At 37.5% G+C, this 23367-nt stretch overlaps 1 protein-coding gene across 1 annotated transcript; it reads right to left on the bottom strand.

Annotated features, from left to right (window-relative positions):
• Nucleotides 1–4204: 4204 nt before the first annotated feature.
• On the bottom strand, nt 4205–16181 carry LOC143557643 (oxysterol-binding protein-related protein 2A-like). The gene is made up of 11 exons (XM_077046674.1): nt 15825–16181; nt 14619–14978; nt 14451–14547; nt 13512–13876; nt 12961–13116; nt 6538–6705; nt 6318–6458; nt 5502–5723; nt 5300–5413; nt 4557–4749; nt 4205–4483 (listed from the first exon to the last, which is right to left on the bottom strand). Exons 1-10 carry the CDS (start codon nt 16179–16181, stop codon nt 4567–4569), a joined length of 2163 nt encoding a protein of 720 aa, XP_076902789.1. The 3' UTR covers nt 4205–4483; nt 4557–4566.
• Between the last annotated feature and the right edge of the window lie 7186 nt (nt 16182–23367).

The raw sequence follows: 23367 nt of genomic DNA on the forward strand, positions 1-23367 counted from the left end.
CAGGCGTTCCTTGTCTTCGTCGTCTAGCTTGTCGAAGAACTGCCTATACATCACCGTTGACGAGGCGCCGTTGTCAGCAAGAGTGCGGGAAGTGATGTAGTGCCCCAGCTGGCTTTTGATGACGATAGGGCCTTCTTTGCTGGGTCCTCCTGGCACTCCCGGGAAGCGCACCTCAGCTTCCTTCCACGCGCATGGTTCTGTCATTCGTCTTTTTCTTCCTCTGATGTTTCTATGAACCATGTGGATGCTGATGTCAACGGGCTTTCGTCCGTTACCTTTGTATCGTTTATCATTCCTCCCTCCATTCTTGATTGATGCCACAAGGTGTGTAAGTCTTCCATCCTTGACGAATGTTTCAACAATATCATTCAAGGATGTACACTCCTCAGTGTTGTGACCCTTTGTCCCGTGGAAGTCACAGGATTTGCTCTGATCCGCATTAGGTCGCTGCCGGATCATTGGAGCTTTTGGCCATGGGAGTTTTTCGGTGGCAAATATTTCCGTGACACTTTTGGTGAGTGGCGTCCATCGGTGTTTTCGGCTTGATGGGTGCGTGTTATCCCTTCCGCCCACTAGAGGGCGAGAGCTGGATGAGGTGTCAAAGTTTACCCTTGACTGCCAAATACCTAGCTTCCTCTTTTTGTTTTGCCGAGCGGCCCGAACGTTGTTTTCTCTAGTCCTCTGCGTGTAGAGGTGTGTATTCTGGGGAAGATCCTTACCCAGTTGCTTCTCCGTTTCGGCAAAGCGCTTGGCCGCCGTCATGATGGCATCCCATGTGGATGGCATGTCATCCTTACCCGTCAACGTGCGGATAAGCTCTGGGTATTCGGCGCCCTGGATGAAAGTGGCGCGAACAAGATCTTCGCTTATGGTGCCCAGACTCAGCTTTTTGGAGTTGAAGCGCGTGATGAAGTATAGTAAAGATTCATCCTCCTCTCTGACGCAGTTGAGGATCGTCCACTGCTCTTCAGTATATTTCCTCTGTTGACTGAAGTGTTGGCTGAACTTGTGTTGAAAGTCCGCCCAATCATAGATGTAGTGGACCGGTAAACGATCAAACCACGCCCTGGCCGCTCCAACCAGCGTCATCTGGAACATATAACACCACGTGGGTTCCGTCCAGTTGCTGACGGTTGCCCCCGCTATGAATCTGTTCAAGTGATCGTCTGGGTCGGACATACCATCATAAGTGCCTATGTTGGACATTTGTTTGGCACTTTTCGGGGCGATTGCTTCCGCAATGTCCCTTGCAAACTTGGACGTTCCCGCATTTGCAACAGTTGGTCTAAAGGTTTTGGAGAAGTCACGTGGGTTTCCCCCCGCGGTCCTTGGTTTGAAGGTTTCTCCGAAATTCCTTCTTGGTTGGAAGTCCGTTTCCTTATGCTTCCCTTTCGCCCTATGGCGAGGGTTTGCGTCGGTGTCGGATTCCTCCCGATCATCGTCCGAGTACTCGCACACACTGCTCATGTTGAGCTGTTGTCGAGTGCTTCCGAATTCGTCAGCCTGTTGGAGTGAACGCAAGCGTTCATCCAACTCAGCTTGGAATTCCTTCTGACGTGCTTCGGCCCACGCCTTAACTTGATCGAGTGTTTGGCGGGGGAGCCTCGTCTGTTTCTCCAACTGGGCATCGGTGAGTCCCAGTGAAAGATTGTTTACTGCACTTGCCCCGGCTTGGGTAACAGGGGTAGTGTTCGTAAAATTTGTGTAACCACCGGTGTTCCCCCCAGTAGCTGGGGTTGTGGTTACCGGGGTTTCTTGGTCACTCACTGGCCTTGGGACCGGAGTAACGTTAACCATCTTTTCAGAGGTTTTTTGAAAAAACTGAGAATTAGTTCTAGCTTTTATGCACGGATGGCGCCAATGAAGAAACACTAAGTGACCCCGAGTAGATTATGGATAATCTGGGGGTTAAGTAATGTTTCCCACAAGGGTTAGGTCTGGCAGAGATGGTTATTCTGATGACCTGCAAAACAGACACCGTGAGCTTGTCACTGAGAAAGGGGGGGGGGTTCCTCCTTGTGACCACCCTCCGACGTGAGAATCAGACTAAATTGCTCTGAATATAAGTGTATATAAAGAGAGATTGCTAGAGAAGATAAGATACAAGATAATGATACCGTTCCAAGGTGTTGGAGTATTTATAGCCGAAGGTAGGTTTCCAAGCAGGTACAGCCAGCTGTATAATATTCCTTTTCCACCAACTGTGGGCTACGCATGTGCCATGCTGGTAGTTGGTGGGTAGGCAGCGGCTGATAGTGACATGGCCGGCTGTGTACTGTTCCTTTTCCACCAACTGCAGGCTATGTACGTGCCACGCAAGGGTTGGTGAGTAGGCAGCGGCTGATAGTGACATTTTGTACTAGAGCGTGCTCCTCGTACTGTTGTCGGTGAGCTGTCACCCTGTGATTGGTTCATGGGCCGCTCTGGTCAGATCTTGTCTATTTTGTCCATACCTTGGCAGGTATAGTACAAAAGACCTTCCAGAAGCGTACGGACTGGCTCATTTGGGCGGGAGTGTTCCCGCCTTGCTCATTCCTTCAGGTGACATTACTGAATTATTGAGTTAGTGCCTTATGCGTGTAGCCTTGCTGTTAGTGCGGGTAGCCTTCCCTGATGGCTTGTATCCGCAGCTGCGGAAACAGGCGGGTACTTCACCATTGGGAGGCTTTTCCTGCGGGAACAGCTGGCGTACTGCGCGTAAGGTCTTCATCTCTGAGCATGGTTGGTCCTGCGAAACCAGTTGGTCCTTGCGCAGACGTCCCTCTTCAAGGTGAGTCTTGCGGGTCCAACTGGGCTCTGCTGAGACCTACCTCTTCACTTATCGTAGAGACGTAGACCATAGTATTCACAAGTTATATTTAAATCAAAACCTCAAATTGTTATAATATTATCATTGATGACCGTAATCCCAACAATTTTCCTTGAGAGAGATGAATTTGTTTAAATTATCGGGTATTAATATTTAACTTGATTTTAAAATATAACGGCTACTACTATTTAATTTGTACCGAACAATCAAATATAACTCAACTTACTGTAAGAAACCGGGTTCTATTACCTTCGAAAACTAATACATTTTTAAATGTAATAATACTTTGTAATAAAGTAATAACCTGTGAATCCGAAGGGTTGTGCTTGTTCACGTTTTGTTTGAATTTGTCACCCTTATGCAAACCGGCACACTAGTTCATGGTCTTTTTTCATTGAACTTTTCATATGAAAAATACGTCCCGTAAGCCAAATCATGTCAGATCTTCATTTCCTCACCGTAGGGTCTTTTGATCATATAATGAAATGAGCAGAAAAAAAAAAACCTTAACTTTTTACATTCAATGTAGTTACTATAGCATCAACAGGTAGGTGTAAAACAATGTTGCGAGCATAACTCTTAATGATCACATCCATGGTGTGGTCTCAAAATATTATGAGAGGTAGGTGCACTTTTCTCCTATAAAAATGTTGCGTCTTTACAATATAAAAACACATTATTTAAATGATCATATCCGTAAGCACGCTAGGCATAAACATTTCACGTGTGATGTTAATCTAGGAAGCAGCAAAACATCACACTAGGAAGCAGCAAAGGAGACCCGAATTAACACCGGACACACCGAAACAATGTAATAATCAAAAGTTATTAATTTAAACATATCATGTTAAATAGAGGTGGCAATTCCAACTATTACCCCGAAACACGTCACGAAAATATATTTTCTAGGTTATCATATCTAAATCGTTTAACAAGTAGGTTGTGTTCAGGTTGACATGTTTAATTAAATTTCAAATTGACGTGTTTAATGCATGCTTAATAAACATACTGACCCACCAACCCATCTATGACTCATTCAATCCTTTCTTTTACAACCCGCATAGATAAATGGTTTAAAAAAATCATTACACGTCAATCCTTTTGACATGTATAGATAAATAGTTTGAAAAAATCATATTCATGTTATATGATTCTTAGTGCATGTGAGTTGATTTTTTACATAAAGAAAAATATAAAAATATGAGTCATGTTCAAGTCAAACAGCTTAACTCACCAACCTAATACGATTGTCCCCTAATAATAAACGTACTGGCTACTTAAAAGATTAAAAAAAAAAAATTCTTCACAGAATAAAACATGCAGAGTAAAGTGCAACAGTTATTAAAAAATAGGCAAACTTGCATACACAAAGCATAACCATACAACTATTTGCTTTTGACAATTTTTCCTAAATACATTCTTCTCTAACAACTTCTTGAAACCTAGTATCTAAGCAATTCCTTTAAACAATTTTAGACATCTTTTCTTTTCATTTATTTCTATCATCAAAATCAAATACAAGAGTAGACTCATCTAATTTAATTTCCTAATATGTCACCTACACTATATATGAAATTACAAGCACTTCGCGCCGCTCACACCTCCATTTGCAAACCCGAACACTTAAACTCTTGATATCATCACAATAAGAATCTTAATACACTAGCTGTCCATCTGCATAATCAAAATGGTGTCATTTGGTACTATGCTTTTTATAAAATTGTTTGAACTACTAAAGACATGTTACCTTAACGGATTTAGGTTCCGACTTTGGAGCTATTAACATTGTCTTCCCTAAATTCGCCAAATATGTTAGGGCAATCATCCCAATGGCCTTGTTCCCTTTTTTCCCAATATCCGCCTAAATATTTATAGGTCCCGGTTTCGCCGTCTTTTTCAAACCATCTTGGTTTCCATCCATTTTCTTGTAATTTTCTTGACTACGAATTTTTAGAGTATTGTGAAGCATAGGTTAGTAGAAAATTAATAAAAATAACAATTGTACCGAAGAAGCCCGTTTATAGCACAGCTGGTGTGCATGAAACCGATAAAACTGATCCGTAACTTAAACAACCAAACACAAAAAACCGACGGTTTAGTTTTATGTTTTTGTAAAAACCGAATTTTCCGCTTGGCCTTGTTTTTGCATGTAATTAAAACTGAAAAAGCAAACCGTATTTATGGATTTTCACTTTTTTAATTTGAATGTTAAGTAATTTATACGGATTAATCAACAAAAAGTTATAGGCCCAAATTCATTATTTTTGGGCTTTTTTGGCCAAAATTTCAACTTCAAATGGTAAAACCAAAAAAGCTGAAACCAAACGGTTTTCAAACACTCAAAAACCAAATTTTCAGTTTTTGGTTCTGTTTGAGCCCAAAACCGAGCCATGCACACCCCTAGCTCCCAGTGAACCCCCCCCCCCCCCCCCCTTTCATAAATAAAAATACAAAAAAGTATAAAAAAATATCAAAACGTCATACGCGTACCATTCTCTGTCTTGTTTCAAGTCGTAGCTTCTCAGCATTTGCCATGTCATACTCGCCATTCTCCAAATGCCTTTGGTCCGGTCTAAGTCTTGAATCTGTGGGCGGAAGCTTCTCCTTCATTTATAACCAAACACCCACGATCAAACACGCGCTTACACTAAATTATATACAAAAAAAAATACATAAAATGTGTTGTGTCTACCTTCAGCCTGGGTGTTAACTCGTTTAAAGTGATAGCAAACGAAGTTAAATTATAGCGGGTGAGATTAGCGGGAGGCAAAGTCCTTTTCCATAATAAGTTTTCATCGATCATATCCTTTGTCTTGCTAGTTCCCTCTCCGTTTATATAATACAGGCTGTCGTCCCATTTACCGAATACTGTCGCGTGTTTTTTACCGTTTGTATCTTCAATGAACCCATGTACCTGTTCAAATTAGCCATCCAATTATTACCTTAATAAACTAATCTTTTTATTAGGGGTGTTTAGTTTCAAACACAAGATGAAACTAACACGACTAACACGAAATTTGTTGGTCTAGGTTTAGTATAAACGGGTTCGAGACGGTTTTGAGCTGAACCATTTAGCTAAACGGGTTGTGTTCGCGTCAGCCCAGTGGTTTGCGGGTTGACCCGTTTAACCCATTTATTTTTTAGTTAATTTTAAAAAAAACATTTTTAATGTCATGAATTATATTTTTGCACACCCCTAACTAATTGGGTGTCTTATGCAAAAATTTAAAACTTAAAAAGAGAAACTGGCATAAGATTTTATAACTAAAATTTTATTGTTTATATTAACATTTGTACTTTTTGTATTAAATACGCAAATAAGAAATATCAATATTCGACAAAATAAGATTATTCGGGTTAAACAGATTGTGTTCAGGTTCAAATGTTTGACAAGATTTTGGGTTCGTGTCGTGTTCAGGTTCATATCTGGTTGAAACTGAAAACACGATCCATTTAACAGCCCGACTTTTTATGTGTAAAACACAAATTCATGAACATATTAAATCACCTGACGAGGATTTCTTTCAAGAATAGACTGCTCTTTAAACCTGAGTTTGCAAGATAACTCACGATTACCGCGTATATGCATGAGTCCATGATGATCACAATATACTTTCCCCAAAATAAGGTTATAAATGCTGGTGGTGACCTGGAAGCAGTAGATGAACAGATATAGTTATACAGTAAGTAGAATGAAGCCGAGAAAGTTTAAGTATTTATGTTTGTACCTTACTCCACTGGAAAACCTCGCCGTCATCAAATTCGAGGGTCAATAGCCCAACCGGGTCAAGCTGAATCGACCGTCCCCAAAATTTGGTTCTTATGTTGCTATCTCCCCAAAATTTCCATCCTTTACCTTCACAATGACAAGCTATCAGGGTCGGGTGGTGACTCACCTGCCATGATTATGATTTATGAATATGATACAATCCCGGGCCAATCACCAAGGAAATCAGAGGCATTAAAAACATATTTCAGAAAAAAAGGGAAGAAAATCAAGACAGTTGTGAGTGAGAAGGAGTTCTACACTATTTTTGGCAACTTATTCAACCCATTCGGTAATAGTAGCAACTGATATCAATCAGCTCAATTCTAGAATAAATCACACCTTAATTCTAGGATCAGTTTATTTTCATATTTTCATTATAAGTAGGCAGACTAGCTATTTGTTTAGTATCTCATTATTATTTACTACTACATTTTGTAATCGGAGACCGAGCCCCTCTCGAATCGGGCCTTATCATTTCTGTTTCAATAAAGAAGTTAGTCTGCTGTTGTTTGCTTTATTTTCGTGTTTCTATCATTGGTTCCATTGCCGGGAAACACGAAACAAGCGATTGAAGAACAATGGTTCAGACCCGGGGGAGTACAGGAGAAGGGAACCAGCAGCATGATACTATCGCTGCACAATTGGCTGACATTGCAGCTCGATTGGAGTCCATGGAATCCATGAAAGATGACATTGCGGCATTAAAAGCGGGAGGACATTCACGAGGGGGGAGCCGGAATGAAGAGGGAGAAAGTTCTTGGAAGAATAGGCAGCAGTATTGACCTTACAACAAGATTGATTTTCCCACTTTTAGTGGTGGGGACCCTCGCGGATGGTTGTTGAAAGCTGAGAAGTACTTCAAGTATTACAACATAGACGATGAAGAAAAAGTTGAAGTAGCTTCTATGCATCTAGAAGGAGATGCGCTGGATCTATATTCCTGGTTATCCCAGGATCAACCTCTGGTTTTTGGGAAGAATTCTCCAAGATTTTCACAAAAAATTTCGGTCCGCACGAGTTCCAAAATCCCGATGAGTATTTTTGTAGCATTAAGCAAACTGGTACGGTTAATGAATATCGGCAAGAATTCGCAAAACGTTCTTCCCGAGTTTCAAATTGGCCGGACCACTGCTTATTGGGGGTGTTTCTAAATGGATTAAAAGATGAACTGAAAGCCGATGTACGAATACACAAGCCGCGCACAGTGTATAAAGCGATGAGTTTGGCATTGGAATTTGAATCTAAACTCACCCACTCACGAGCCGTATAAAACACGGCCGCTACCACCAACAACAAGAACTCTTATTCTGAATCCCGACCCAATTCTCTACCAAATTCAAACTCCACCACACATACCAACAGAAGCAATCGAATCAGTGAGACCGACAAACAACAGAGATTCTTGAAAGGCGAATGTTTTAGATGTGGGGAGAAATACGGCCCGGGTCACAGATGCAAAACCGGGACACTCAAAGTATTAGAGGCTGAGGAGGAGGCGGGAGAGATCTGTGAAGAAGAGATGGAAACAGATTCTGATCAAGTCAACACCGCAGAGATTAGTCTGCACGCTATTCTGGGTAAAACTCCTCCAACTACAATGAAAATCAAAGGTACGTTGCAAGCAACTGAAGTACTAATTCTGGTGGATGGGGGGTCAACACATAATTTCATATCGGATGTTCTCATTACTGAGCTACAACTGGCTACCCAACCTGTTGCACCCTTTGGTGTGCAGATTGGGAATGGAGACATCATAAGATGTAGCAAGATCTGTAAGGGCTTAAAATTAGAGGTGGATGACCTCAAAATTACCCAAGACTTTCATCCTTTTTCATTGGGTGGGGCGGATTTAGTCTTGGGAATCCAATGGCTAGCAACTTTAAACACGGTGCAAGCTAATTGGAAGGAAATGTTCATGGTCTTTACTATTGAAGGAAAGAAATATAAGCTGTGTGGTATTGAATCGGGTCCTCATAAATCATCAAGTTTTCAACATTTAGCCATTGAACCCATATCTACACCAGCCATACCTGTCCCTTTTCAGCCGATTGTTGACCAATACCGAACGGTTTTTGACGAACCCACCAGCCTGCCACCTGTTCGTTTCCAAACACACTCCATATCTCTATTACCCAACACCAGCCCTCCCAATATTCGCCCTTACAGGTACCCTTATTCCCAAAAGAATGAGATCGAAACACAGGTTGCCCAGCTCCTCACCGATGGCTTTATCCAACCCAGCACTAGCCCTTTTTCTAGTCCCGTATTACTAGTGAAAAAAAAAGATAATTCATGGAGAATGTGTGTGGATTATAGGGCCCTTAACAAAGTGACTATTGCCGATAAATACCCGATCCCGAATATTGATGAATTATTAGATGAATTATATGGATCCACCATTTTTTCAAAACTGGATTTAAGGGCAGGCTATTACCAAATCCGAATGACACCCGAGGACATTGAAAAAACAGCCTTTCGAACTCATTCCGGGCATTATGAGTTCAAAGTTATGCCTTTCGGCTTAACAAACGCACCATCCACTTTTCAGGCTGTTATGAATGATTTATTTCGACCCTTTTTACGTCGTTTTATCCTTGTTTTCTTCGATGACATCTTAATTTACAGTGCTAACATTGAGCAGCATCAAGAGCATGTAAAACAGGTCCTGAAGCTATTACAAGAAAACCAATTCTTTGCCAAGATGTCGAAATGCTGTTTTGGGCAAGATCAAGTGGTATTTCTGGGACACGTCATCAATAGACATGGGGTTGGTGTGGAAGAAGAAAAAATAACAGCGGTTAAGTCGTGGCCGATCCCAACAAATGTTAAAGAAGTGAGGGGCTTCTTAGGGTTAACGGGGTACTATAGACGATTTGTCAAAAACTATGGTATTATAGCCCGCCCTCTCACGAATTTAACCAAAAAGGATGGGTTTATATGGTCGGATACAGCATTGGCAGCATTCGAAGCTCTGAAACAGGCCTTGATGTCTACTCCTGTTCTAGCTTTACCCAATTTTTCGAAGTCATTTGTGGTGGAATGTGATGCTTCATCAGAAGGCATAGGGGCTATTTTGTCTCAAGAAGATCATCCCGTGGCATATTTCAGCAAAGGGTTTTCCCCTTCAAACAAGTTTAAGTCGGCCTACGATCGGGAGTTACTAGCCTTAGTGATGGCTGTCCAAAAATGGAGCCATTACTTATTAGGTCGCCACTTTATCATCAGAACAGACCATTACACTCTGGAGTTTTTGCTGGAACAGCGGATTACAACTACTGAACAACAAAGATTGTTGTTGAAACTAATGCCTTTTGATTTTTCCATTGTTCATAAAGCAGGGAAAGAAAACAAAGGAGCTGATGCACTTTCAAGAAGACCCCACACAGGAGAATTTTCAGCACTGATCACTCCTTATTGTGCTGAAATAGAAGAAATAAAAGCAGGCTTGAAAACAGACCCGTTCACCAGAAATTGGATTGATAAATTAAGTGAAGCACCCGACAATACTTCGGGATTCACTTTGGTCAATCAATTATTATTTTACCATGGCAGATTGGTGATACCAGCCACCCCCAATCTCTGCATCAAAATGTTACAGGAGGCGCACGATACTCCAAGTGCTAGCCATGGAGGTTTTTTAAAATCCTACAAAAGGTTATCTGTCCGATATTTTTGGCCAAAAATGAAAGCTGATGTGCGACTTTTTGTACAACAATGTTTAGTGTGCCAACAACAAAAGTACCAAGCACTGTCTCCAGCCGGTTTACTCCAACCACTGCCCATTCCCGAACGGATATGGGAAGATGTCTCAATGGATTTTATTGTGGGGTTACCCCCTTCTAATCGAGCAGATACGGTCTTGATTGTTGTGGATCGTTTGAGCAAATATGCACATTTCATGTGCTTATCTCATCCTTACACGGCCAAAACCGTAGCTGCAGTTTTTTGCAAAGAGGTTGTCCGGTTACATGGGTTCCCTAGGTCCATTGTCTCTGATCGGGATGTCATTTTTATCAGCCATTTCTGGCAAGAGCTTTTTCGTTTGAGTCAAACTAAGCTCAAACTAAGTACTAGCTATCATCCTCAGACGGTTAAACGGAAGTCTTAAACCGTTGTTTGGAGGCCTACTTGCGCTGTTTTGCTAGTGAACAACCGAAGAAATGGGGTGATTATTTATCATGGGCTGAGTACTCGTATAATACGGGGTACCATACATCAACCGGCACTACTCCGTTCACAGTCGTTTATGGCCGAGAACCTCCCCCTTTGGTTCCTTATGTGGTGGGGGAAACTACAAACGCTGATTTAGCACAACAACTTATCGACCGGGATGATATGCTGAAGATATTGCGGGACAACCTCCAAAAAGCCCAAAGCCGCATGAAGAACCAAGCTAATACAAAGCGGCGCGATGTTTCCTTTCAAGTGGGGGACTTTGTTTTTTTAAAAATTCAACCCTACCGACAGAAAACGCTGGCCAAAAAGAAATACGAGAAACTGTCATCAAGGTTTTTTGGACCATATCGTATCAAAAGGGTTGTTGGCCCTGTTTCCTATGAGTTGGAACTCCCTGCTGATGCAAGAATTCACCCGATATTTCATGTCTCCATGCTCAAAATGGCTCATGGTGATTTATCGTCCACACCAACGCCTCCATTACCCATCACAAACGATTGGGAATTACATGTGCAACCAGCTGCTGTTCACGCTCATCGCTGGGTCAATGAAGATGGAAAACTTGTCTTGGAAGTATTAGTCTCATGGCAATCACGCCCGATAGAAGAATCTACGTGGGAACCATAAGATTTATCGGCTGAGCAATTTCCTACTTTCAGCCTTGAGGACAAGGCTAATTTCCAGGGGGGAAGTAATGATACAATCCCGGGCCAATCACCAAGGAAATCAGAGGCATTAAAAACATATTTCAGAAAAAAAGGGAAGAAAATCAAGACAGTTGTGAGTGAGAAGGAGTTCTACACTATTTTTGGCAACTTATTCAACCCATTCGGTAATAGTAGCAACTGATATCAATCAGCTCAATTCTAAAATAAATCACACCTTAATTCTAGGATCAGTTTATTTTCATATTTTCATTATAAGTAGGCAGACTAGCTATCTGTTTAGTATCTCATTATTATTTACTACTACACTTTGTAATCGGAGACCGAGCCCCTCTCAAATCGGGCCTTATCATTTCTGTTTCAATAAAGAAGTTAGTCTGCTGTTGTTTGCTTTATTTTCGTGTTTCTATCAGAATATGTATCATGTTTTATTTACTATATATAGACGAACCAAGCATTCAGTGAACAGTTCGGCGAGAAATCCATATGTTCGTGTATTTAATATACACACAAGCATGAGCAACTTTTCTTCGTTTAGTTTAATGAACGAACTTGAACAGATGTCTCGTTCATACATTTATGTTAGATTACGTTTGCTATGTTCGTTCATTTATGCTCATTGCTATATTAATTTAAAGTTGGGCCCATTACAGCTAGCTTTAATAGCTATTTTAGGCCCAACACATTGTTCTTTACATTAATTTTAACTGGTTAATGGTCATTCATATATGTTCAGTTATGTAGCATAGACAACCGAACATAAACAAGCCCAAAACATGTTCATTTTCTTAATGAACAAACACGATTACAAACAACTAAGGGTGGCAAATGTGACCCATGGGTTGAATGGGTTGTAATAAAATGTATATAATAGATCAGAATGGGTCAAACTAAAAAAAAGAAAAGGATTGAAACGGGTCAAAACGGGTTAACATTTCTTGAGTTTTTTTTTCTTTTTTTTTATGGAACGAGAGAAACGGAGGAAACTTTTTAGTTTTTTTTACTTTTTTCGTTTTTGATTTATATTTCGAGTTATGATTTTTTAATTATTTTTTTTTATTTTTTAATGAGGGGTTTTTGAAATGGGTTGAGATTTCAGAAATCTCTAATCAAAAAATTCAAAAAAAAAAAAATAAAAAAAAAAAATCATAACTCGAAATATAAATCAAAACTAAAAAAGTAAAAAAACTAAAAAGTTTCCTCCATTTTTCTCGTTCCATAAAAAATAAAAAAAAATAGAAAAAAACACTCAATAAATGTCAACCCGTTTCAATCGTTTTCTTTTTTTAGTTTGACCCATTCTGACCCATTATATACATTTTATTACTACCCATTCAACCCAATGGGTCACATTTGCCACCCCTACAAACAACTGTTCGTGTTTGATTATTCAGTTAAAGTTAAACAAACGAACACAAACATTCTCGGTTTGTGTTTGTTGATTCAGATTATTGGATATCACATAGCTAATCACTTTAAAATCGAACGTCCAAACACCCATTTAACATTATATAAACAAAGATTCATCTAGAAAAACAAACCTTCTCTGAAAAGAATCTAACTCCTTTCTCAGGATAATCAGCTTCATAAGTTTCCCCTAATAAAGGATTGAACGGTTTACAGTGTCTTCCTTCAGATGAAGCATATCCAGAAACCGCAAACGCTGCAACATTCAAGAGTCTTTGTAGACCGTTACCCTGTAAACAAACCAAACGTTCAGTGAACCGTTCGGCGGTAAGTTCGTTTATTTAATAAACGAGCGTACATGAACACATTTCTCCTTTGTTCATTTATGTTCATGAATGTTCGTTCGTTTTCATTTATTTATGTTTGCGACATTACATTTGTTTCAGTCGTTCGTTTATGTTCGTTAATATATTCATTTAAACTTTTTAGGCTTGTTACAATTTTAGTAACGTTTTAGACAACACATTGTGCTTTCAATTGGTTTTAGCTCAGTTATATTTGTTCATCTATGTTCGTAAACCGTTCATTTATACTGTTAACGAACAAACATAAACTAGCATGAACACATTAATTTTCTTAAAGAACGAATACGAACAAGAAAACCTCGTTTGTTTACTTGTTATACCTTTTTTCCATGCTGATACGCTCGTTCAAGAAGATAAGAGTACTCAAGATCTTCAAAACATTTTTGGAGAGACGAGATAGGTTCATTAAAATAAACAGGTAAGCATACGCGTGTGAGATCCTTGCCAACATTATCTTTAATCATTGACCACAAACTGACCCCTTTTTCTTTTTCAACAGGATCAGGAAGCTTCGTTCGTCTTTCGAATTGCAAATTTTTGGTATTTATTTCCTCCATAATATCAGACTGGTTCACTACACCTGGAAAATGATCGTTCGTATCAAAAAAGAACGTTTCTTCATCTTCTGAAGGTTCTTCAAGATCTTGTTTCTCCACATCATCAGATGATTCAGTTGTACTCCATTCTGAATATTAATCATTAATCAACTTATGGTTATAAATCATAGAACCGAGCAACATAGTTAAAAAATGATTATAGGGAAACGAAACAAAGAACACGAACAGGCAATGTTCATGTTCGTTCGTTAGTATAAGTGAAAGGTTCATGAGTGTAAAGAAAGAACATAACTGAACATAGATGAACGAGAGCATAATTAAGCGAATAATACTAATTAAAGGTAAACGTAAAAATTTAACAAAACTGGACAAAATTGTAATGGTTGATAAAATATTTTCATAAAATTAGACTAATAGTAATGGATCTAAAGATTCGAATGTTTATATATACACGGACGAACTTAAAAAACATAAACTAACGAACATAAATGAACGTAAACTAACGAACATATAAGCAGCCGTTCATGAACATAAATGAACGAACGAGACATTTGTTCATGTTCGTTTGTTTAACAAAATGAACAATAAACGTTGTTCGTGTTCGTTCAATTATTAAACAAACGAATATAAACGAACTTCCCGCTGAACGGTTCACTAGACGTTAGGTTCGTTTACAGACCTAAAGAATGAATCGCAAGTTACCACTATATTTTGCATGCTGACTATCTGAAAAACCGTGTTGTGTCAAATGGTACTCGTTTTCAGGTGCTCCACAGGCTTTGGTTTCAATATTAGCAGCCTGAAAACGCATAACATCCGTTTAATACAAATCAAATTACAGCTTTAACCCTAAAACTAGAACAAATTTACCTCAAGCTGCCTTAAGGTGTCGAGAAAATTCGATCGTTCTTCACAAAGAAGACGAAGTTGCCCTTGAATTTCTGAAAACTCAGAGACCATAATCTGCTCACAATCCTTGATTAGCGCCTCATTAACACCCTCTTCGAGTAAACGTTGCTTTAATCTTTCGGTTGAGAGTGATATATCAGAGGGTATAACTGGAATTTTATCATTCAATCTTCTTAAAGGAAACAGGTTTCGTGCAGAAGCCAAAGCTTCTATCCAAGCAACTCTTTCTTCCTTCAAACTACACCTTAAATGAAGTGTCTTTGTAGCAGTAAATATATAAAACCGTCTACTATCCGATCTGCTTTCTCTAAAAGACGAAATCTGTATCAATAAACTTGTTATTCAGATTGTTTATAACTCCTAAAATAGTTATTACTATTTACTAGCCATTGATGTGCTCTTCTTACCAATTGCATACAACACAAACCCTTAAACATAATGAGACAAAATTATAAACAAATAGGTGAAGAAAACTATACCAATAACATAACTGGAAAAAGTCAAAAACATATCTTTTCTGTGGTCAATTTAACCTTTGTTTTCAAGATAAAAAGTCATGATCTTTGAATAAGTTGATGATTTAAGTGGTCAAAAAAAAGTGAAATAAATCAACAATGCATAATAATAATAACAACAATCATGTTAACACTTACAAGTAAATGAATTTATATAAACATGAAGTGAAAAGAGTGCATAAAGTGGGTCAAATGAAAAGAAGGTATGAAATTCAAGGACAAGGCAAAAACCAGTGGTGATTATGATCAAATAAGCACAAAATGTTGTGCTAGTGTCACTATTACATAATAAAGAGGTGTAGGGTTGGTTATATACATATATACATAGTAAAGTAAACTCATTGTATTGGTTAGCCACTTTGTGTTGTGGCCCTCTTGATGTGACCTCTACAAGATCCATCCACTAATAATAATAATAATAATAATAATATTTTCATTTCATTTTGTTTCACATTCACAAATCAAACCTCATTTTTTCCGTTGACCAAGAGTTTGACCAAATCATAAGATCCATCATTCCATCCCCTAATAATAATAATAATTTCATTTCATTTTGCTTCACATTCATAAATCAAACCTCAATTTCTCCGTTGACCAAGAGTTTGACCAAATCATGATCTGATTGATTATGAATTTATGACTAACCACCCACCTTAAGATGAACGGTTCCAACTGTTTTCTGATGCTTATTACGACGTCGTTTGAGTCTACCCACATCGCCGATGAACCTGACGTCATCACCGGCGGCGAGATTTTCCGGCCGGTGGATCTTGGAATACGAAAGAATACCGTTTTGTATAAAGAACCATCTGGGTCTCCACCCTTTACCGTAATTAGTCCACTTATGCAGAAATCCGGCGAACCCATTTCCGGAATCGGATCCGGACGACGGCAAATCCACGACGGAGCACGACCGCGACAACGCCGTCGTGGGCTCCGGCGAGGTGTCTCCGATCGCCGGGCTCTCGAGTGAGATGCAACAGAGTGGGTACATCTCCTTAACTCGCATTGTGTTGGTTGATTGGATTTGAAACCCTAGCTTGGGTATATGATCAAATCGTCATATGAATTAATATTAATAGTGCGTGTGTTTTGAGAGGGTGAATGGCAAGAGTGTAAATTGGAGGTGGATGCAGGGGGGGTTTGGTGGAAGTGAGATTAGATTAGGTTAGCTTAATTATGCTCTCCTCATTGTCTGTCTGTCAAACTCTCTCAACAGATGAGAGAGAAACAGATGTACATGCAGATAGATACATGTTATGTATATATATATATATATATCATTGAATTTTAATTTGCTAGCTTCACTGTTGTAAATTATGATTATTTATATTTATTTGTTAGAATTAGATGTCATCAAATTAATTTTTTATATTTTTTATGTAATCCACATGTTGTTCATTTATTATTTTTAATACAAGAGTTTATTCATTATTCTTTTTTAAATTGTGAGAAACTGTTTTTATGAAACTCTTTTTAACATCGGTAGTTGTTTGTCATATTAATAGTGATTTGTTAGTTTTCTTTGAAACTAAGGTAGATGTCGTTGCTATGAATTTCACTAATTTTGGTGTGGTCACCATTCATATACATAATAGTTTCAATGTATTACAATTTGAATGTTTTGCTTTTATGATCTCTTATAAAATGCTAGAAGGGTTTAATATTACTTAATAATGATTAAGAATCAATTTTGTACCCAAGGTCATGGCTTAAGTGTAGATTGAATGGTTTTCTAATTTCTAAATAGATACAACTTGTTAAAATTGCTCAATCCAAACTAATTATATGCTACAATAAGTAAAACTTTGTTTATAGTTTTTAAAAGACGTGCTTAGAAGATAAATGATGACAAGTGTTCTCTCTGCCTCATTTCATCCATTATTTGTTGGTACCTGAATTTTTTTTTTTTTTTAATGACCAACAAAACATAGAATGTCTAGGTACTCTATACAAGGTGACCTAATGTCTAAAGGCCACCGCCAGCTGGCCGAACACAACTGTACGGAGCCCTTAAGCGCTTTCAAGTTATCTCTAATTCTGGGAAAACCCAACCTCCCGAATTTGAATTTGGGTCTGCATTGAAAAACCTAAACTCCCTACCACTCTATCACGATAGAAATGAATATTGGTACCTGAAATTGGAAAGGACTTTTGGTACCTGAATTGACCAAGACTTTACAATCCTACAAATCATCATGTTTATTTTCATATATTAAACTAAGTTTATTTGAACAAATACTTGGTTGGAAGTTTGTTATGTTCACTTAGAAAAAAATAGCTTTAAAGACATTTAGTTGGATAAACCATCTAAGCTAATACTTAGTCATTAGACAAATCATCTACTTAGTATGAACACATTTATTTTCACTAGTGCCATGTGCAACATATTTACAAACTTTTCCTTAACGTAAATATTTTTCATTACATGGAATTTGTACTTAACATCATTTGAGGCTTGCCTGGCTTTATTTGTGTCTTAGCATGGTTGTTCTATTGTTGGGTATGTGCATTGAGCGTGTGTTGTTCTCGCATCATTTTTGCTCTTTTATCAAGTTTAAATATGAGAAACTCCTAATGTTAGCTTTTCTTGCTACTGTGTTTATACTTTCTCAAATATATATTCATTTTTGAAAGACAATTATTGAAGTGGCAGTGTTCTCCCAAATAATCATAGCACTTGCTATACCCCATTACTCAAGTTCGAATCCCTTTTATAGTGATGTTGTCTATATTTCAAAATGCGCACGTGAGCCGGAATTCGAACATGAAAATGGTGAAAATGGTTATACGTACGCTTTAGGCACTATAAAGGTAATTACTTGAACTTGTTTTTAGTTTTGATTAAATGAGGGCATAATTAAAAACAAGTACAAATATGAGTAAGCGTACACTTAACTCTTTCATAACTACTCGCTTGCTACATTAAAGGCACGCTTGCTATCAACATATGTTAACTAGTGATAGCTGATAATTGAAGTTCCTATATATATAGTATTCATTTATGGAGATATTGTTCCTGATCTTACGCCATCTTAACCAACTATTAAGCTGGGGGTCTCACCGGAAGCAGTCTCTCTATTCCTACGGGGTAGAGGTAAGGCTGTCTACATCTTACCCTCCTCAGACCCTACCATAGTTTTGCTATTGGTGGGATATACTGAGTACGATGACGATGACGACGATGATGATGATGACGACGACGATGATGATGATGAATCCACTTAAGTATGTGAGAACCTGAAAGAACTTCATCTAACAACAATTTTTAATTTGGTTTTTCATATTTACCACATGTAAGTTACTTCTACAAAAGTAATATGAAAAATACGTGTGGATCAACCATTTTAATAGGCATAACGAATATTTAAATGTTAGCTACTACTATACAAAAAGGAGTGTGTAACATATCATGTTGATTGTTGATAGAACTTAGTTAAATATGATTAACTTATAGTATATGTTTGACAAATAACTTTTTTTTTCTTAACCGAAAGGTTTATATTTAAGTGCAAGAGATGTTGTGTAGCATAGTCAACGTGTTTATCGCATCCTTAAGCAATTCAAATAATTATAAGCATAGGGCTCTTGTATGATAGTATTCATATGGTCTAACATTACACTAATATGCAATATTATCAGCAAATTGCTTATTTTGTGAGGACTTCTTCCCATCTTGTTTGCTCAATAGTTAGATAATATATATTCAATTTGTGAAATAAGTTTCATGAGATTGATATACGGTTATCATACATCAATTTGTTAATTATTACCAAACCTATAGTACAATTGATTATTCAAGATGATTGATGTGCTATCTGCTTAAGTCGCACTCATATAATTTATTTAATGATTAATTCAAATAGTTTGAACACAAGTAATATCACATTAAAAGGATCACATTCATCAAGTTAAAACTCAATAATGAAAAAAATAAAAGTAATAATAAGCATACACATAAATATTTATTGAGTATTGATTGAGATATTAATTTGTAAACATATTGCCATTTGCCTATAACTTTACATAATATACATTATCTTATATACTAGTTTGAGACCCGTCTACTATACGAGTAGTTTTTGAAAATATAATATTTAATAAATAATTGATATACAAGAAACAATAAACCTATTAAACACTATTAATACACAGTCGTTGTATAATAGTTTTTAAAACAATTTTATAAGTAAAAGATTATTATAAATATCAAATATTTGAAAAAATAATAAGAAGTAAATATTAACTTAATAAATTTTGAGAACATAAATTTTAAAAATTGTAAATATTATTTTGGACTATTAGTTTTTATTGGTCCCAAGTATTTCATTTTTGCCGGCGCTGGTCCCAACTATCACTTTAACTGCCAACGGTCCCAACTTTCACACATGTGTCTGCCACCAGTCCACGACTAACCGAGTACTAACTCCGTTATGTTTTAGATGACGTGTCCATCCTACGTGTTAAAAAACCTTGACGTGGCTGCCAGCGTGTATATTAATAACAAAAAACCCAATTTATATGTGTTGATTGGCAGCCTCACCAAACTCTCCGACCGAGACACCCTCTCCGTCGCCTCAACTGAACTCGAATCCATCGGCTGTCGAGGGCGATGGTGGAGTCGGCCATGGAAGGCGGCGATGGCGTTGACTGTGGAAGGCGGTGAGATCTGGGTTTGGTTTTGATGGTTAGGTCACGGAGCCTGAGGCCGCCGGAGAATGAGAGAGTTGGTGAATTGACGGAATGGATTTGTGGGTATCGAGATTGAAATGTGACCGGATATTTTTGAAGAGTGGTGGTGGCAGAAGCGACGGTGACAGCGGCGACGGCCATATGGTGAGGGGTGTTTGGGGATGAATAAAATTGGAGTTTGGAAGCATTTTGTGAAGGAGGAGATAATAGGGTGGACACGTAGCTACTGATTCCAGCAGCCGGAGAGCAACGCCGGGAAACGGGGGGGCCTGGGACTGGAGACAAAACAGAAAAGAGAAAAGGAAATTGGTTTTTTGTTATTAATATACACGCAGGCAGCCACGTCAAGGTTTTTTAACACGTAGGATGGACACGTCATCTAAAACATAACGGAGTTAGTACTCGGTTAGTCGTGGACTGGTGGCAGACACATGTGTGAAAGTTGGGACCGTTGGCAGTTAAAGTGATAGTTGGGACCAGCGCCGGCAAAAATGAAATACTTGGGACCAATAAAAACCAATAGTCCTATTATTTTACTATTATAAATTTGTTAAAAATGATAAGGTTTAATGTGGGAGTGACAAGTAACAAAACTTGTAATTTTTTATTAGAGAGTATAGATATGGATATATAGACACACACACGACAATCATACCAATAAAATCTCGCGAATAGCAATGGTATTTAGCAGGGTCTTAGAAAGTTGAGACGTAGTCAGATAATAAATATAGCATATAAGATAGAGATGTGCTTCCAGATAATCCTCAAATTCAAGTAGCTTGCAAACACCATGTATCCATTGGTGAAGCATAGTTGTTAACAAATTGATGTATCACACATTGATGTATCCACCTTTACCTTCACCATCACCATGTGTAATACCCATCTTTTCATGTGTGATTTTTAGTATCACACATTTAATCTTCAATTACTTTGAAATTTATATTCATTTTGCATTATGAGAACCCAATACCATTAATGATGTACACACATTTTTTATTCTTGGTGATATTTAACGATAGATGTGGATGATGTCTAATAAAGTGGTGGCATAGTAACATTTTTTAATATTGAAATTGAGCTTTCACCACCTGGTCAATCCACAAATTGAAACGTGTATCAATCATGCTCTCTTAGTTCAACATGATGTTTTCACAAAGGTTGATTGATTTGGTAGTACTGGTTTGTAGTTTACTCAAATTGCCTTAGAAACCTAAACCGTGCTTATCATTAGACGATCTTTCTTAAGCAAGCATATTTAATAGTAAATAACAGGATTTTCTATAATTTTGAAAGCCTTGCAATTGTTAGCCTATTTCATTTATCATATATATATATCCATTGTTTTCTTTTAGAGTTAATTACATAAATGGTTTCAATGGTTTTGGTTTGCTCATATTGTATGCTTAGTTACAATCTTTTCAAAAGTACATTTATAGAGATGCTATGAGAGCACTCCCATCCATTTCTTAGGGGCTGTTTGGTTTTTTTCAAAAGCTCTTCCTGACCTTTTTTGTCTAGGCCGCGCAGACCATGCGCAGATATTATAGTCTGGAATGTGTTTATTTTTCGGAAGACCTTTCATTAAAAAAGGTCCGGGCGACATCTTCTTCTAGAAGACATAGACCATAGTCTTCTAACCTTTTCTATTATTCTTTTTTGACATCAGACATAACATATGTTTAGAACCTCCAACTCTAATCTCTCCTAAACCTCCAACCATCGACCTCTCCTCCTCCACAACTGCCGCCACCGCGGCTCTTGAACCACCGCCGCTGATCATCTTCTCCACCCTGCCCTCACGCTGCTGCTGCTCTCTCCATCCATCTCATCTTTAATCCAATCACCCTTTTCGGATTTGCCAATCAATAAAGAGTAAAGACAAAAGAGAGAGATTGATTAATAATTGACGAAGATGGTGGTGTAGAAAATGACCATGGCAACTTGCAAGTCAGAATTAATGGATTCAAGTCAAACCTCTCGTCTTTGGGGTTTCTTTCCACAAACCTTCTCGTGAACCAAACCAAACTATTTAACACCCTACTCACACATATTACTCTGTATTTTGATTTTTGATCACACCCACCAAATTTGATTAAATGCCTCAGTGAGACTTCACCCCGAAAAAACCCCTTTTATATCCAATCAAATTTGGTGTGTTTTGAATCGATTGGATATGGGTGGTTGTTGCAGCATTGGATTGAAAATTGATAGCTCGCGTTTAAATTTCGGCTCATTTAAAAATTTATGTTTTATTTTAACAGTTTGCAGACTTTAAAAAACCGTCTTTTTCTTGTAGACTGCAAAGGTTTCTGTAAGTATGATCCACAGACTGCAGACATTTTACTCATGTAAAAACAAGCAGCATCTTAATCTCTATCTATATATAATTGAACTAAGAGCATCATTATCATTAAATTTTATTTATATTTAAAAAAAAACTTACAACTCTATCCATATCTTACTCGCAAACACTTATTTTCTAGTTTTTTTGTTTTGTTTTTCTTCACATTCACATAATTATATAGAGAGAGTTACTATTATTCCGTATCGTATATTTTAGAGATAGTGAGTAAGACGTAAAATATATAACTGAAAAATTGTATTTTCGTTCACATTTTAGAGATGATGAGTAATATATGTGAATTATCTAAAGAATGAGTAGTGATTCTTCACATATGGAGATTCATAGTACCATCTCTAAATTGTTTTACACTAGTTTTAGATAATGGGATGCTTTAGGCAATTTTTTTTACTATTCTCTATATTTTTTTCTAAAATTTAAATGTGAAGATAGTTATAGAGACTCAAACATGAAAAACAAATAGAAAATGATACAATTAAAATTAATTTTTAGATAGTCCGAAAACCATGTTTGTTTCATAATCAAATAGAGTTAGATATTATTTTAATAACCAGTTCTTGTAAAGAATATGTCTAATCACAACAACCATCTTATTCTTAATTAAACCGACTAATAGTAAAGTTTACAAGATCATTTGACCGTCAATTATGTCGTCTTATGAATAATCAACAAAATCGCATTAAGATAACATGCATGAACAATCACATCAAAAACTATTGTTCACAAATATCACGAGTCATGCGAACCACACACAAATGACAAAATAATATAAGAAAGACAAAATTAAAATCGGTTGTTATCATGAAAAAAGAACTCGCAAACCATGAATACAGGACATAAATGTTATCCTTGTTAAGTTTTCATCAATGTTTTGTGTAATCAACACTTTCACCAAACTAACTTTAAGGGTTGAGAATTGAGAGCTGAGACCAAAAATAATCGGTCCCAACATAGGTAACAATCCCAGTTGATATATTTTTCACAAATTTAGCCTTAAACAATGAACACCCACCATGTGCGAAACCAGGTAAATGATATTATGTTGGGGGTCCGATGTTACTTAACACCAATAGGTCAAGAGGGTATAACCCTCTGTGATTTTATGTCGTTAAGTAAAAATACAATTTGAGATGTCATT

Source organism: Bidens hawaiensis, unplaced genomic scaffold (assembly GCF_021521415.1).
Source record: "Bidens hawaiensis isolate Kalapana, Puna unplaced genomic scaffold, B.hawaiensis_p1.1 tig00019079_1, whole genome shotgun sequence".
In the NCBI taxonomy this organism is placed as follows: Eukaryota; Viridiplantae; Streptophyta; class Magnoliopsida; order Asterales; family Asteraceae; genus Bidens; species Bidens hawaiensis.